At 36.1% G+C, this 18,066-nt stretch overlaps 1 protein-coding gene across 1 annotated transcript in view; it reads left to right on the top strand.

Moving 5' to 3' along the window:
- Positions 1–417: 417 nt before the first annotated feature.
- ZNF804A (zinc finger protein 804A) overlaps positions 418–18,066 on the top strand; it is a gene marked incomplete at both ends in the record, with an annotated part of 301,756 nt that continues 284,107 nt past the window's right edge. Inside the window, one exon of the mRNA XM_080689653.1 lies at positions 418–528. Coding sequence (XP_080545779.1) covers positions 418–528 — 111 coding nt within the window. The remainder of the gene's footprint in view (positions 529–18,066) is intronic.

Here is an 18,066-nt window from a genome sequence, read left to right as displayed (position 1 = left end):
TTCGAGGAGGCTCCGGCCGCCCCTCCTCGGCCCGGCGGCGGGGGAGGCGGGGGCGGCGGCGGTGACAGATGTACTCCTCTGACAGCTCTCAGTACCAGCCCAGTGGCTCCCTGCCATTGGCTCCGCGCGATGGACCGGCACCGCCGCTCACTATAATAACACTCATGCCCGCCGGCGGCGGCGGCTCGGAGCGCGGGCGCCCGGCGCGGGGGATGCTGCGGTGGGCGCCGCTGCCCGGCCCCGCTCGGCCGCCTTGCTGACCGCCCGGCCCGGCCCAGCCCAGCCCGCCCGGCCCGGGAGCCGAGCATGCGGGGGCGCGGGGCGGCTCCGCGCGGCTCCGCGCGGCTCTGACGCGCTGCGGCTGCGGGCGCGGGGTGCATGGAAGCGGCGCTGCGGCGGAGGCGGCGCGGCTGCCCCATGGAGTGTTACTACATTGTCATCAGCTCCGCGCATCTCAGCAACGGGCACTTTCGCAACATCAAGGGAGTTTTCCGGGGCCCTCTCAGCAAGAACGGGAACAAAACTCTGGTAATCGCCTCCTCCTTCTCTCTCTCTCTCTCTCTCTCTCTCTCTCTCTCTCTCTCTCTCTCTCTCTCTCTCTCTCCCCTTTTTCTCTCTCTCCTTTTCCTCTGTCTCGCGGGCACTTGGACCATCTGAGACCACGGAGGGGTTCTGGAGGTGCTGCGATTCTGTGTGATGTATCAACGATTCGTCTGCTTGTCTGATGGGAGTGGGCGATTATTGAGTCTGTAGAACAAGGAGAGGCTCTTAGGGGAGCTGTGGTCCGTGGCTCCGCAGACACTTCCACCACGCTCAAGACTCTCTCCACCCCACTCCATACCCGTAAAGCTGAAGACTACTACGGTCTCTCTTTATTTGACGCATATTGTGTCAACAGGACCTCTTTAAAAAGGAAGGACCCTAACCCCAAGCGACCTCAAAGCATCTTTCAGTTCAGGAGTTGAAGGTGAATGAGGGTGGGTGTCCCGGGAGGCGGGGAGCCAGGTGCCTGCTGGCCCTGGGGAAGTGGCGGGACTGAGTGATGGTCTCTCGAAGAGTTTGCGTTTCTGCTCTTCACCGAACGACCAACTGACAGGTTGGGAACTTCTCCAGTGAGAAGTTGTCGCTCCTAAGCATAACTGATTCCAGTACCCCATGCTGTCAACTTTTGGCTTGTCCCCCTGAAGAGGTTAGGGACCAGTGTGAAGGGCGATCACTCTGTCACAATCAGAGCCACTGGGGAGCGTGTTAGACAAGCGGAAGCCGGCAGTCGCTGGAAGGTTCTCACAAGACCACAGAGCCTCATCCATCCAGCATCCGACTAGGAAGAGCACTCCTGATTGGTGGGAGGAGATGTGCTGAGCACTGGAATAATGCAGGGTGATAGCTCCTACTTTTTTCAAATTCCAGTAGCTACCAAACCTCTCTGCAGGACTGACTCTCATGCATTTATATCTCAGGAGAAGTATACACCTTCATAAAGTAAAAAAGGAAGTAGAATGAAGTCTCATTAGGCTAAGTACAACAGAGAGTAGAGTCAAAGGAAGGTGATAATATAAAAATGATTCACTAAAGTCTGGATCCATTAGCAAGTAGCCTTAATCTTAGACTAATATTACTTAGTGTGAAATTAGAGTATAAGTATTGGGACAACCCTCAAATAGTCCAGACAAAAACACATCATTCTTAATCTACTTTTTGTATATCATAAAATGTGTTTCTACAGAGATAAAATGTATGTTGTGATGTGTGTTTTCCAAGGATATAAAAAGTTACCTCCTGAAATTTTAAATTAAGTCTGACATTGATGTGGTGCATTTTATTTCTTTCTCTTTTTCCTTGAATTTATTGGTTATCTCCTTTCAGATCATTTAAGATTCAAAAACAAAACATAAAAGAAAAACAGGAATAGTTCTATGCTTCTGTTATTCTGATGTGTTCATTGTTGTTGTGGAACAAAATAAAATGAAAACATTCCTCTGCAGACTTTAGTGGAGCACTATCTTGAGTAGGCAAAGACTGCAGAATTGCCCTGGCTCTATCAGAGAGCTCAAATAGGAGGAGAGGTAAAATTTAGAGGTAGCAACTTTCATTTTGAAGAAAGTAAACATCAGCGCTTAGTTTACTTATTGTGCTACTGGGATAGAACTCAGGGGCATTCTACCTTTGAGCTACACCTCCATCCCTTTTCTACTTTTTGTTTTGTTTTGTTTTGAGACAGGATCTTGCTAGGTTGGTGAGAGTCTCACCCAGTTGCTGAGGCTGCTGTAAAACCTGTGATCCTTCTGTCTTGCCTCCAAAGTACTGGGATTACAAGTGTCCCCACCAAAACAGATTTGAGTTTAATTTTTAAGTCAAATTTCACTTAAGGAAATGGCAGACTTTCTGAACTTCATTTCCATAGTTACTAAAGTGGTGGAGGTGATAAAAATATAGTTGAGTTCATAGGCAAATAGTCATTCTCCCAACCTCAGCATGTTAAAATGCTACTAAAATCAATGTGGCTCCATTCTTTAGTCAACCATGGGTTTCTGACAATGGTTGAATTTGATTATGCTGACTTTCTGTTGGGTGTTTGAAGTTCACTAGTTCTTTTCACTCCTATTGACAAAAGATAGGTTAAAACTTGGTTTGATCTGTGTAACCTTGTTAATAGAATAGGTGATAAAATGTATCCATCTTCATTAGGTGAAGAATCTAGGTACAGGGATCATGTACTCTGAAATAACTCCTATCATATTTCTCTAAGTTATGAAAGAAACTTGTCAGGACTTTTGTGATAGTTCGTACAGATGTTTATAAACTGCCCATGTTTGTCTTTCTTGTGTATGAGATTTATACTGAATTAAATGATACATATTTGTATATATGATCCAACTATATTTGAAAGTACTTCTTGATAAGACAACAAATGCTATATATGTAATTTCTATAAGCTTTTGATGAGTTTTGGTATTGAAGACTATGAGATTTGTGCCTATATTAAGAATAATAGAAGTTCTGGATATATTCATGAAGGAGTAAGTTAATGTAAAAATAATCCCTCTATAACTACTTAAACATGTATTTTTTCTTAAAAAAGCACATAAGGTGCTATAAGGACTTAGTATAAACTAAAACTTACTATCAGCTAAAAATGATATATCAGAAACTTATAAGAATTAACAACTTTTATAAGAAGTGCAAATAGTATCTTAAAAGGTTTATATAACACATTAAAAACATCAAATAGGAGTGTATGCATATCAAGTTTTATTTGATTTTAAAAATTATAAATTGAAAAAATCATGTATATTTAACATGTTCAATGTTTTTAAATCCTCATTCATGGAGTAGTCATTTTGAGAACTTTTGCAGGTTATTTTATATTTAATATTTTATATTTAATTTTGACATTTTGAGTTTCACCTTTAATACTTCATCATATTTTGGCATTTAAACGCATATTAAATTCAAAAGATTATAATAATAGCCTAAATGGACTTTTATTTTAGGAAAGCAAAATTTAAAAACAATCAGAAAAAATATTTTTATTTCCCTAAGAATTTGAATTGTTTTCAATTAGTATACTATTAATACATAGTTTAGAAATGCTTAAAAATGAACATAAAATGATTGGATAGACTTTCAAAACTTTATAAGGTTAAGGTGGCATATAACTCTCAACACACCATTTTATCATGAATAAAAACTACTTGTTTAATAACCATTGAGACTCAAGTTTCAGACATTGATTAACTGTTTTAATCCTAAATGCGGAATGTAATGCAGCCACTCATACAAAGATCATCAAACAACACGGGCCCATCCAAAGGTAATCTTACGTCACCTAAACTCAAAATTCTGAGAAAAGAAGAAACATACTTAAAAATTAAACTGCTTTTAAATTTTGAACCTATTCATGAACTTTCTAAGGTATTCTACTTCCCAATTTTAATTAACAATATACAAATATTTATTTAGTAATATAAGCAAAGAATAAAGCCACTCTACTTGCCATGATTTCAGCTACAAATTTTATCATATCCGTGATATTGCTTTAATTTTGTGGAGCAAGAAACAACTAATATTTTATTAATTTCCTATAATATTTCAGGATAAGTTGTAGGCCATGATGCCAATGAATAAACTTTATGTGCCATGTATTCTCATTCCTTTCCTTTAGATATTTTTTAGTTCATCATTTTTTAAGCGATTGCATTTGGATTAACACATTTAGTTATACTTTCTCTTGCAATTGATCCACAAAATTTACTTGCCCTATTTGTGTGTTTAAAAACTTACACTAGCCGGGCGTGGTGGCACGCGCTTGTAATCCCGGCATTTGGGAGGCTGAGACCTGAGGATCACGGTTCGTGGACAGCCTCAGCTACTTAGTGAGGCCCTCTGCAGCTAAGTGAGACCCTGACTCAAAATAAAGAATAATAAAAAAAAAACCATTGGGCAGGGGGTGTAGCTCGGAGGTAGAATACCCCTGGGTTCTATCTCCATATCCGTAAAAACAAAAACAAAAACAAAAACAACTTACACTAAAGAATACCCAACTACGTTCTATTCAATATGGAGCTTATATATTTTAACATAGAATTTGGATTTTATCTTTGGAATTTTAGAAGTCATTATTAATTTGTTTTTAAAATTCTGTTAGTTGGTCAGCATTTTAGTATCTCATATCATAGCTTTATGTATATTTCACTGACCATGAAATTAAAGAAGAATGAGTGGTGGTTTTAAGGTCACACAATGAGTCAATACTATAATGCAGATTTTCTAACTTGTATACTGAATTGTGGTACTGTTAGGGATCGATATGGTAGTAGGTTTAAGAGATAGAATTGTGTTACCTTTTTGAATGAAGGCATTTTACATTTCTGGTTGCTTTCAGGTACTAAGAAATAGTACCAAATTCATAGAATAATTTATTTTTAAACTTACTTAACTTCTTTTCCTCAAATATGCAAACATCACTAACTTCTATGTGACCTAACCCTTTTGAATATAGGCTTTCCTCCATTTCAATACAGAAAGTACCAGGGTTACCACGAGGTGTTGATAGATTAATTGGTGCTCAACATATTTGCTATTTGATGCATTCATTTGCTGAAACGCTTCACTTGCAAGGCACTATTCTATGGCACTCTATATTATGCATTACAGATTATGTGTGAAGCTGTATTCAGGGATGCTCCTGTTCATTTTGATTCTGTTGAAAAAAATATTCACATCTTTTGACATGTTTGTAGGTTTCTTGTCACTCAGGATATTTCATATGTATCAGTTTTGCAAAGCATGAAAAAATTCTGTTTTTTGTTTTATTTATGCAGGAATCCACAAAAATTTTGGGCAAGTGCTTGAAATTATATGTACTTATTTTCAATTATCACTACAGAACATAACTTTATGTCATTCCGTAATTCACTCATTTTGGTGATATCTTAAAATGGTGACTAAAACATTAACATTATTAGGTTAATATCCTCAAGAGAGTTCAGAGTTTAGAGAAAAGTGTGGATTAAGGTGACATCTTACTTCATCCCCAATTTTTCTACTTTATTCATTTGTTCTTTTAAATCTTATTATATATTCTTCCTAGTATTTTAAACTCATATTTAAAGACTATAACGGATCTCACTTTTCTAAAATTAATGTGCCATTTATTTTTTGCTCTATTTGTTTTATTGTAGTGAAATTTTAGAGCATATGCATTTTCAGAACACATTATTCAAGTTAAGGAAAATCACAGATAATTGAATTTTTATCATGACTCAAAAATGTAGGCAGCATTGTAAAAGGGAATGTTGTCAAGTAATTCCCACATACCTTTGTTAGTTCCCAAAATATTGAAATATTTTAGATAGTTAAAATTCAAATAATGATGTAGTATCTGTCTTCACTTCTCAGGTCTGTACCACTATCTTCTAGGTTATTGATGACTCCAATTATACTTTTTACTGAATATAGATCAGCAAGAGCTTAAAGGACCACCTCATCTAGAGGCTTCAAAAGGGTTGGATTCAGGGCAAAACTCAGGCCACAAATTAGCTTGTTCACTGTGCACAGTGTTTATATGCCATTCTAAGAATGATCACCTGGGTGTGGTGGTGCATGCTTGTAATCTCAGTACTTTGGAGGCTGAGACAGGAGGATTACAGGTTCATGGCCAGCCTCCGCTACTTAGTGAGGCCCTGTTTCAAAATAAGGAATAAAAATAATAGGTCTGGAGGTGTAGCTCAGAGGTAGAATGTCCCTGGGTTACATTCCCTGTTCTACACGCAAAAAAAAAAAAAAAAATTCATAATTTACCAATGATCATTTTTCTACACTGTTTTTTATTATTGCTATGCAGATTTGGTACTTAGAATTTCCATTCCTTGTTTAGTCCAAAATTTAAGTGTTACTTATAGAAAGATAGAATTATGCTTATGTTTTTTAAACATAACATAGCAACTCTTAAAAGATAATGGTCTTCAAAAGTCTTCAGTATACTCATGTTTTTCTATAATATGTGTTTATTTTATATTAGTTGAAATGATTAATAATATTTTCCATGGCCGGGCGTGGTGGCGCACGCTTGTAATCCGCGCGTTTGGGAGGCAGAGACAGGAGGATCGCGCAGGTTCGAAGCTAGCCGCGCGCGCTGGCTTAGGAGACCCTGTTTCCAAATAAAAATGTAAAAAATAGGTCTGGGAGTGCAGCCTGGAGGTAGAAGGGCTTCCAGGAACCCCAGTACCACCAAAATAAATAAATAAATAAATAAAAATCAATAAATAAATAAATAAATAAATAATATTCTCCAAATCAAATACCTGGGGATACTGTCATAATAAAAAGTATGTAGGGATTTGAGGGCAATATGTATTTGCATTTAAAACTGCAAATTTTGGTCAAGTGATGTAACTCAATGATGGAGCATGTGTGTTTAGCATGTGCCAAGCCCTAGGTTCAATTCCTAGTGTCAAAATAAAAAAATAATAAAATCAAGAAGGTTAAATTGCAAACTTCCACATAGGCCACTGGTGTTTTGGTGTTTTTTTTATTCTTGTTTCTGTTCTTTTTCAAAATTAATTTTGAATGTAATATTATTTTTTATTTTATAGTTAAATATGCTTAACTCACATTACACATATGAAAAATTTTTATAAAAAGAATTATAGATATCAAAAATCCTTTATTAAAATAGTAATATGCATAACTATATCATTGTGATGATAGTACAATATTAAAATAATTTCTGCCACTGACCCTCTTTAACTAAAATTGCACTATTGAAAAGGACTGCTTTATTTTAGGAGTTGAATTTTAAGTTGTGGTGTACTGGAGCCAAAATTCATGGAGAAATGATGTCTTTTTTTATCAAATTTTATATTACTAACCACAGAAATTAAGAAAAATAATTTTTTTAGCTTCTCAAAATTTTAGCTTGAAACCATTTATCTCATTTTAAATTATCCATTGTATGTGATAAAATTGCAATATATATACAACATTTATGACAATATTTTGGATAGCAAAGTTTCATTGTTTTTTATAAATGTATTGTAGTATACTTCCTAGCACAATGTAAGATAAAATGGGGCAATAAATAATTAAAACTTAATCTTGGTTGTCAAAGTAAACAAAGTCCATTACCTGATATACTATTCTGAACTCTTCCAATGCACCAATGGACAAAAGTTACACAATTTTTGCAGCTGAGATATTACATGTTTATGATGGTACTGCTGTACCACATGATAAAAAAAGTATTCTTTTAAATAGCTTTAGTAAAATGGGGTGTATTGAATATAAGAGCTAGTTTTAGGTGTCAACTAAAATAGTAGCCAGTTATTTAATCAAATACTGATCTAAGTGGTTGTGAAGGTATTTTATAGATGTGGTTAAAAATCAGTTTACTAAAACCTTAAAGGCCATTACCTCTCATAATGTGAATGGGCCTCCTGGAATCTGTTCAGAATCCTTAGGGGAAAACAGTGGAATTTATTGGAGAAGAAGAAATTCTGCTTGAAAATTACTGCATTGGTTCTTCAGTTAGTTTCTATCCTGCTAGACTGCCCATTATATTTAAAATTAACCAGCCCCACTGAATTGGTTTCTCAAAAGAAATCACTAGCTCTGCTTATTTCTAAAACTCTTACTGATACACCGACCCTCAGTTCATAACACCTTTTTTACAACAAGGAAGATAAATTATGGGAATTTAAACCTTATTTGGATATAATAGGAAATAGGTGAGTTAATCTTGATAATTTTGTAGGCTTAAAATTGGTAAAACTCTTTGTGAATTGTTCTGTTATTTCATAAAAATGTTTATAACTTTATTTGAAATCTTTGCCTCTCATTCAGTGACCCCACCAAAACCCCCATACTATACCCTAATATAACTATGTAAAGCAGTTAGTTATGTGTTAGTTCAAAAGCTAATCAAATATGCACTAATTCTATTAAATGAAGAAAGTCAGAATATCTCTAAATATATTTTAAACTTAATCTCAGAAGTATACAGTTTGGTAGTGTAAATTTCAGAAAACTGTAGGCAGAGGAAAATATACCAAGTATATTTGTATAACTATGAATTTCACTTAGGATATATAATTACAACACACTGATAAAAGCATAAAGAGAAAGTAGGTTTTAAATAGAGTTTTATGAAATAAAGGACACATTTAAGAAAGAAAAAATATTTTCATGAAAAATATACAGAATTGTATTAATGTCCACTAGCCAGAAATCACTAGGAACACAACTTCATTTGAACCAAGTTATTGGTATTTGTAGCATGGAAAACCTTTCAGCATCTCATGAAGAAGGTATAAGGATTAGTTTTATAAGATTTGGGATTGTGTAAGGTGGTTTTGTGAGATTATTAAACTATTTCTTTGTTCTATATTGGTACTATGAATAAGAGGAGACAATTCTGTGATTGGTTATTTTAGTGCTTATAGATAGAAGGCAAGAGGAGCAGAGCAGAAGTAGAGCTGTAACTAATAGAAAGTCCCTATTTTGCTGGTGTGGTGAAACATGCTTATATTTCAAGGATTTGAGATGCTGAGCAAGAGGACGGCAGGTTCATGTTCAGCCTCAGCAACATGAGGCCCTCTACAATTTAGTAAGACTGTTCAAAATTAAAGAATAAAATACATCTTAGAGTGTCACTTGGAGGTAGAATGCCCTTGGGTCCAATTCCCAGTAAAACAAAAAGAGGAAGAGAGAGAGGGGGAGGGGGAGGGAGGGGAGCGAGAAAGAGAGAGAGAGAGAGAGAGAGAGAGAGAGAGAGAGAGAGAGAGAGAGGGAGGGAGGGAGGGAGGGAGGGAGGGAGGGAGGGGGAGGGAGGGAGGGAGGGAGGGAGGGAGGGAGAGGGAGGGAGGGAGGGAGGGAGGGAGGGAGAGAGAGAGAATCCACATTTTTCTCTTGTTGGCTGATAGATGTTTTTTTCTTTTTCTTTTTTTCCCAGAACTTGAAATTGAACATAGGGGTACTCTACCTTCAAGCTACACCCCCAGCCCTATTTTTATTCTTTTATTTTGAAACAGGCTCTCATTAAGTTGCTGAGGGCTTCACTTGTAGCTGAGACTGGCCTCAAACCTGCGATCCTCCTGTCTCAGTCTTCCAAGTACCGTGATTATAAGTGTGTGTCACCATGCCTAGAAGATGGTCGTTTTCTTAATCTAATGTCATTATAATCATAGAATGAATGCATTTGATGTTCATGTACTCCAAAACTGTTTATGCTTGACAAGAGAATGCTGCAGTTTAGGTGCAAGGTAAATGCCTCACTGACAGCTTTTAGGGGCTGCTCTTTTCTGTTTCGGAGGTGACGATGGAATGGATGTTGGAACATGAGGCGAAGGTGATCAGAGGACACAAGGTTGTCAGAAGACAAAATGATCAGGGCTTTTAGAGAAATGAAATTCAAAGCTGAGGACTTTTAGGGATGAGAGAGAGTAGGTGAATGGTTAAGAAGTATCAAGGAGAAACCAGAAGAAAATGTATTCATATTGCCACCTTAATAGGGAAATATGAGGTATAAAGCATCCTTTTCTTGAGATACAAGGGATAAATGCTTTCAAGAGAAACAAACTTCAGTTGAAGTAAAAAGATAAAGTTTAACTTAAGTAAATGTTTAAAGCTATGGAGATTGTTGGTAATAGCAACTTATGAATTCAGGGGACACAGTCAAGGGGTTTTAGAACATATGGAAATAAAGAGAATTGTACTACAAAAGAGAATGTATTCTAGCCATACAGGGGTTAAAGTTTAGGGAGAGAGGGAGAATTTGTGCGTTCTGGGCTTTTGATGGTGAACAATATCACAGAATAGGCTTGATTTTAGTAATCACAGCATAGATAGTAGAAGCAGTGCAGTGGTGGAGGAGGACAGTCATCAAAATCACCTTGAGAATTCAAGGACACCTTTGACTACTGTACAACTGAATTGTGTGTGGTCCTGCTCTGATCCCTTGAATTCCTCTGATGACCTCTAATGACATGTTCTGCCAGATAGGGTGTGGTTATTCCTAGTATATAGATTTTCTCCTAAATTATGAACAAGGACTCAAAAGTTAGCTTATTGTCATAGCTAGTTTAGGCTGCAATAACAAATGGCCATAGATTGGTGGTTTAAACCATAAATATTCTTCACCATTCTGGAGGCTGAGAAGTCCAGACTCAAGGTCTTCATTGATTCCATTTCTGGTGAGGACCCACCTTCTGGTTTGTAGATACCTGTATTTTGTATGCTCATGTGGTAGAGAACAGAGGGGAAGACCAGCAATTTGTTCTCTTACTAGAGTATAAAGCCCATTCATGAGAGCTCCTCTCTTATGACCATTACCTTCTAAAGTCCCCATCTTCTAATACCAACATATAAAGATTGAGCAAATGCATTTGGGAGACACAAACATGTGTGCATATCATCCATTCATATTACATTATTTGTGTCTCTCAGAAAAAACACATAAAGTATAGAATATGGGGCAATCAAACTTTGTTTGGAGAAACTTTAGAAAAAGTCTTGCACTCAGAGAGTTTCCAAGTGCTTAAACTTGTTTATGGAAAGCATGAGATTTTCTAGACAATAAATTACTAAGAAGGGGATGAGCCTAGTTGTGGACATGGAATGTTTTTGTGTTGTTTTCTACTGGGGTTGAACACAGGGATATTCTACTTCTAAATTACAGCCCTAGACCTTCTTATTTTTTGTTTTGAAACAGGCTTTTGCTAGGTTTCTGAGGGTCTTGCTAAGTTGCTGAGACTGGCCTTGAACCTGCGATCCTTCTGCTCCATCCTCCTGTCTCATCCTCCCCAGTGCTGGGATTCTAGGCATTCACCACCATGCCTGGCTAGGAAGCAGTATAATTTTAAGAATTTTATATTGAGTGATTTTTTTTTTTTAGTACTGGTCAAGGACAAAAAATGGGATTAAGTATGTATTGTTTTCCTAATGGAAATAACTCAAGTAACATAATCCAGCAACTTCCAAGGAAGTGTTAGTAGAAATACTACAAAGTCACCTTTGTGAAATCTTCTTTAAAACATGGTATTTAGGAATATATATATATATATATATATATATATATATATATATATATATATATATATATCAGTGATAGGGAGCTTGTCTAGCATTATTAAGGCCTGGGTTCAAAACAAGAAATTAGGGTTTCAAAATCTGCTATTATTCAGCAAATATCTCTCATTGTCGAAGACAGTTAATGTCTGGACAAAGTATCCCTATGGTAGAAGAGAGAATGACTTCCACTGCAAAATTGTTCTTGTATCCGGTTTAGAATGTCAAACTTATATATCAATTAAAAGCACTAGCAGTCTATCCCTAGATGTATTTGAGCCCAAATCCTAGATCTACTTCTGTATCCATAAATAGTGAGTTTAAGACCCACTAATTCAAACTCTGAATATAAGGTATGTATTTAGAGTTTTATGTAAATATTTTCCTTATTATAAGAATCTTTGGGTAGATATATTAAGTGGCTTGGTAATATAAAAATTTAAGACTCTGATTTTATCTGTATTTTCCTACAGTTGCAACATGATTATTTGTCCAGCCGTAAGTTATATACTCTTAAACTAAAATAATTCTGAGGAAGGAGAAAATATTGAATGTTTGTTTTGTAAGAACTTTCCCAGCTTATGTCACCTGTAGCTCATTGGTTAGAGCTGTGTCAGAGAAGCAATAGTAAATGCAAGCAAGGATGGAAATGTGATATATTAATCTGACACATTACCAATCCCAATAAGTCAGTGTCGTGCTAGTAAGAAAACGAGGGAATTAATTGGACAAGAGAAGTCTACCATGACTAGTCACTAGATTTATGACCTTGGTAAAGTTCACCTCTCTCACAGTCAGTTGCATTATTGCTAAAAAGTGATCGTAGGTATTGACAGTATGGCATATGGTAGCTTTCATTTTCTTCTATTAGAATCTCATTCATTCAGTGCTTAGACATACATAATTTAGACACTTTTAATATTGAGCCATATCAATATTTGCTTTTATCTCAAGGTCTGAGTCCATTTGGGCTGCTGTAACAAAATAACATTATTGGGCAGCTTATGTTCAATAGGAAATTATTTCTCAAGGGTCTGGAGGCTGGGAAGGCCAAGGCCAAGGCTCCAGGCAGTCTGGTATCTTGTGAGGACTTGCTTCCCATAGATGTCATTCTCAGTCAACCTCACATGGAGGAATGAGACGATGGGCCTTTCTCAGGCCTCCTTTAGACACCACTAGTCCATTCATGAGGATGGGGCCATCTTCCAAAGGCCTGCCCTCCTGATACCATGATAATGAGCGGTAGGATTTCAACGTGTGCATTTTGGATGGGCATAAATATTCATGCCATAGCATCCAGTTACTCATTTACTTACTTGTCCTCACCTCAATAAGGAAAAAATTCCCCTCTCTTAAAAATGGAGTAGGCCCTACACATTTTAGAAGATAAAGCAATAAGAATTTGAAGGAAACCTAAAGATACCACAATTTCTTTGACTTAAAAAGTTTATATAACTCTAGGAAACTGACACTTCAGGAAAGCATATACATATATATGTTTGGTACTGGAGATTAAACCCAGGGATCTTCTATCTTTGAGCTATACCCCCAGCCCTGTTTTCATTTTTTATTTTATTTTATTTATTTATCTTTTTGTGGTGCTGGGGGTGGAACCCGGAGGCTTTCTACCTCTGGGCTATACTCCCAGACCTATTTTATATTTTATTTGGAAACAGGGTCTCACTAAATTGCTGAGAGCCTCAGTAAGTAGCTAGAGCTGGCTTCAAATCTGCGCGATCCTCCTGTCTCAGCTTCCCAAGTGCAGAGATTACAAGCATGCACCACCATGCCGGCTTTTTATTTCATTTTTGAAACAGAGTCTTACTAGGTTGCTGAGGGTCTCACGAAGTTGCTGAAGCTGTCTTAGAACTTGTGATCCTCTGTCTCAGCCTTCCAAGTACTGTTATTACAGGCATGTTCTACCATATCCAGCTTAAATTTTTTGTTTAACTGTCTTCAATAATAAGTTTCATTGCTGTGATTCCTTGCATCAGAACTTTGATCACTGCAGTTCTGATGTTAAAACAATATTTACACTAGGGGGCAGCATAGCATTTCCTCTTTCATATAGACAAGCATAGCAAATAAACATTGATTAATATTTGTTAAATATAGATACTACAGTCTTATTAGCTAAGTCACTCTAAAATGTCATTAAACAGAAAGTCAGTTTGGAATTGTGATGTATGTGTAATGTGTTTGTTATATACTTTATTCTTATGCTTCATCAAGTAATTTTATTTTACCATTCTCTATCTCAGTCACAACATGTCCTCTCTGTAGTAAGATCATGCTAACATAGAGTTGGTGACCAGTTACTCTGTCTTAGATTGTCTCTCTTGGTTGTGAAAGTGACAGTTTTCCCTATTAAAGGTGAGGTTTCTTAGTTCTTCCTACTATCTTCAATCTATAGGTTTCATGATTCTTAATATCAAGTTTACTTTGATTTCACAATTCATAATTAAATTTGACATTTAATGAATATTATTAGGCAAAATTAAAATGAACTATGATGACCTTTATTTGTTGAAATAATATCTAAGATATGAGATAAAGAACATGTGAAATTTTAAAATCCATCCTTTATTTTCTTGATTTTCACAAGTGATAATACTAAAAATTTAGTTTAGCAAATATTTGAGATGCAAAATTCCAAGTTTTATTAACATTTAATGATATTTTCTTCTTAACAATTGAGATTACATTTGTTAGAGGAAAGATACACATTGTATAAAATAGCACAAGCTATTCTATTTGTATTATTAATCACTGTGAAATTATTGATTCAGCATTAAAATACCTTTTCATGGATCAAAATGTAAAGCAGTTGATATTATGGTACATGTTGCTATTTATAACCACACTAGGCTATTTTTCAGGTAGGTGGGTATTAATAGAATTTCAGATGTATATGTTCTATATTGCCGTCCTCTGAAGTCATATTTAAGGCAATCTATTGTCAAGTTACTCTACAGTAAAAGATTAGTGAAGTAAACAATAATACATCAAAATAAACTTATTCTCTTTTTATTGTGCCTTGCAAAATATAATTATAATTTGATGATATTAGAAAATTTTAAGATTTTTATAATGTTAAATTACTTTAATTAAAATATTATGTCAATAATTCAATTCATATGCACTATTGCATAAATAATTATTTGCCTCCAGATAATAAACATATAAAATATTTAACTTAATTAGTAAAGTGACAATGTAATTCTATCAACCATAGAAACCATAGGTCACTTGAGAGGCTCTCATTTTCTTAGTATTCTACATAAAATAAGGGCAACATCTATTAATGGGCTCAAGGCAGAACAGACATGTACACACGGAAAAATCAAAAGAAGGAAAGAAGAAAGAAAGGAAGGAAGGGAGGAAGGAAAAATCACTAATTCTCTTTAGGCAGGTAAGAGCAATGTAAGCTAAGACATAAAGCTATATAGTCTTAGATAATTCTATGATAGTACATACAAATTTAATTTGAGACAGTCCCAGTTTACTGTTGTCCTTGCAACTTGATAACCAATTGCACTGCTTTGAGCTCTCAAAATTATTCTAAATTGGATAAAGATATATCTGGTTTCTTTACTTAATATATCTGTTAAGTACAGAAATTTCCACAGTGACAGGAACCTGCCTGAAATGATTCCCCTTTCTCTATCCTGGATTGAATTCTGCATTCCTTTAGGATTTGTGGTCTTTTATAAGAATGTAACCTACAAATGGTTTCTTTAGTAGGATACTTGATGGTTGTTTTTTGTTTTGTTTTGTTTTGTTTCTATATTTTTTCTTCTAACAATCTCAAGTCCTATGATATGGTTTGGATTTAGAAAGTCTCTCTAGGCTTCATGGAGATAAAGCAGCCCTGTGGAGACAGGGCTTGGTTGCTGAGATGGGACCCCTGGGGTTGTGGCCTCAGGAATTATATGTGGTCCTTCTTCCCTGCCCTCCCTCGCTCTCTCCCTCTTTCTTCTGGCCTCCATGATGTCAAAGAAAAGCCCTTGTGCTCTCTTTCTCTCACTATTATTTACACCATACCCTGAGCTCTGCAGACTTCAGGACTAAATTCCTGAAACCTCCAGAGCTACAAGCACATGAATCTACCTCTTTTAAGTGTAATGCCAGGTTTTAGGGGTCATAGCAGTGATAACACACCCTATAATATTGATATAAGCAATGTAGTTTCTTTTCTTCTCCTTCCTTCAGGTTGTGCTTATGCAGGTGAGGGAAGGAGGGTGTTTAAGGATGGAGATGCGGCTATGGCCCAGGGTCAAGGGCAGATCATTTGATGAAGCTGCAGGAGAGTGAGAGGTGATTCAGTGAGCATCCAGTTACCACACATTAACTTTGCCTGTAAAAAGTCCCTGGGGCTAAAGAGCCTGTGTGTTATTTCGGGCCATGTCAGTGGCACAATTTTGCCCAAGAGTAGACAGTTCTGGGTTTCCTAACTAGCCTGAGTCAGTGGGGTCACCTTTGCATCTGTCAGCTGCCGAATACCTTTCCAATGGGTGTGTTTTATGCTTCATTTAATGAATTAATTTTGGTTATTTTTAGCCGAGAAACCTAACTAGAAATAGAACAGCTGTAGAATTTAGTTTTCAACACTCTCTGGGTGTTTACATAAGTTTTCATAGTTTCATAGCTTCCTTTTCTTCCCACCCTATCTCTGTCTATTTTTCTACAATAAAAGATGAAAATAGAGACCCGGTTTTGCAATTTAGCTATACAACCTGGGCCAGTTATTTGACCTTAGTTTCTCTTGCTTTATCTATAATTAAAAAAACTTCAATTGAGTTAGCTCGTGCTGTAAACAAAAATTATTTTAAATATTTAAATCATATATGTTGACTACTGAAGTGCACTAAGTTGGGTAAGTTGGGCAAATAGGGCTGTTGAAAAGATGCATTCTTTTTCAACAGAACCTAAGATGCCAAATGAATATAAAATAGCTGCTTAGGGAATCCCATGAAATTAAAGTCAGAGAATTGATTAGAAAAATCTAGCACCCATATATAGCCTATGAATAGGTTTTCCAATTTATTCTGTGCAGGGATACTAAAGTTCTATAGAGTACACATTCAAATCTAGATGATAATACTTATTACCTGAAAATTTAATAAATACTTCTTGATATGCTAGACATGGGGGTACATGGTTTAATCCCAATAAATGTGAGGCTGAGACAGGAGGAGCTCAGGTTTGTGGCCAGCCTCAGCAACTTGTGAGGCCCCCAAACATTACTGGACTCTGTTTCAAAATAAAGAATAAAAAATAGTGCTGAGGTGTAGCTTGGAAGTAGAATGCATCTGGGTTCAATCCCCAGTACCGCAAAAAAAAAAAAAAAAAAAAAAGAAAGAAATACATCTTGGACCTAACTTCTAGTTATTGAATCTTAATTTTGGTATGAATATGGTCCAGTAGTCTAGGGACTCTTTCCTTTCTGGGATAAAATGCTTCTGGCTAAGTTTCAATGGACTTGTTTCAGGAGAATGTGTGAATGTCATACATTCAGGTTTAGAATGAGAGATGAGGCCTTGCTCTGGAGTTTATCTTAAAGTTCTCTGCCCACCAACTTCCCACACCCTCATTCTTCACAATTGATCCTGCAGAAAATCAGTGGCAATTATATGTGACAGCAGAGCCCTTGAGCACTCTCTCTCTCTGTTCTCTGGGCCATGGGAGTTCCACAGATGTGGCCTAATATAGACTGAAGCCCTGAAATTTCCAGAACTGTGAGCAAATAAATTTTCCATCTTCTATGTTTGATGATCAGGCGTTTTAGATTACAGCAGTAATAATGCTGACTGAAACATCCATTTTGTTTAGCTAGTGTACAAATAATAAATAATATGAATTCTTATATTTCAGAAAATATGGCTATATCCAGCTACATATATTTAGAATTAGAAAACATACATAGATATCATTAAAGATTGCCTCTAAATATCAAGGGAATTTTTGCAGACATAATTCTTTCCTTTCTCTATTAATTTCCTATTTTTGGTAGCAAAGTCTGCATACTTCAACAAAACTGGCATTACTGCCCATTTGTTAGCTTATCAAAAATTTTTCATCAAAGACATTCGCATGTTTCTGTTTCCTTTCAATGCACATAACTAAACAGAAGCTAATCAACCAGATTAAGTCAAGTACCAAGTGGTATGTTTTATATATAATATATATTGCACCAAGATAAAATTTTAGTAAGATTCTGAGTTTAAGTATTTCTGAATATTTTTAATTCACTTTGCAGTTTTTTCTTCATGATTATTTCATTCCTGGTATTTACAATCTTCTATTTACTCAGCAATAAAAATAATAACTGTTCTCAAACTAAAGCAGGTCAAGAATTATTTGTGAACTGTTTATAGCTAGAAGTGCAACATCAGTTTCTCTAACATATTATTGGATTTGCCATTTGTTTGAATATTATTAAAAAACGTTTCATTTTCTAATCACTGATTTCTGCAGCACATATTTGTAGAAGGTTGGGTT

This window comes from Muscardinus avellanarius (genome assembly GCF_963383645.1).
Source record: "Muscardinus avellanarius genome assembly, chromosome: 2".
Taxonomy (NCBI): domain Eukaryota; kingdom Metazoa; phylum Chordata; class Mammalia; order Rodentia; family Gliridae; genus Muscardinus; species Muscardinus avellanarius.
Note: the sequence above shows the minus strand (reverse complement) of the source record. Positions and strands in the feature narration are given on the sequence as shown.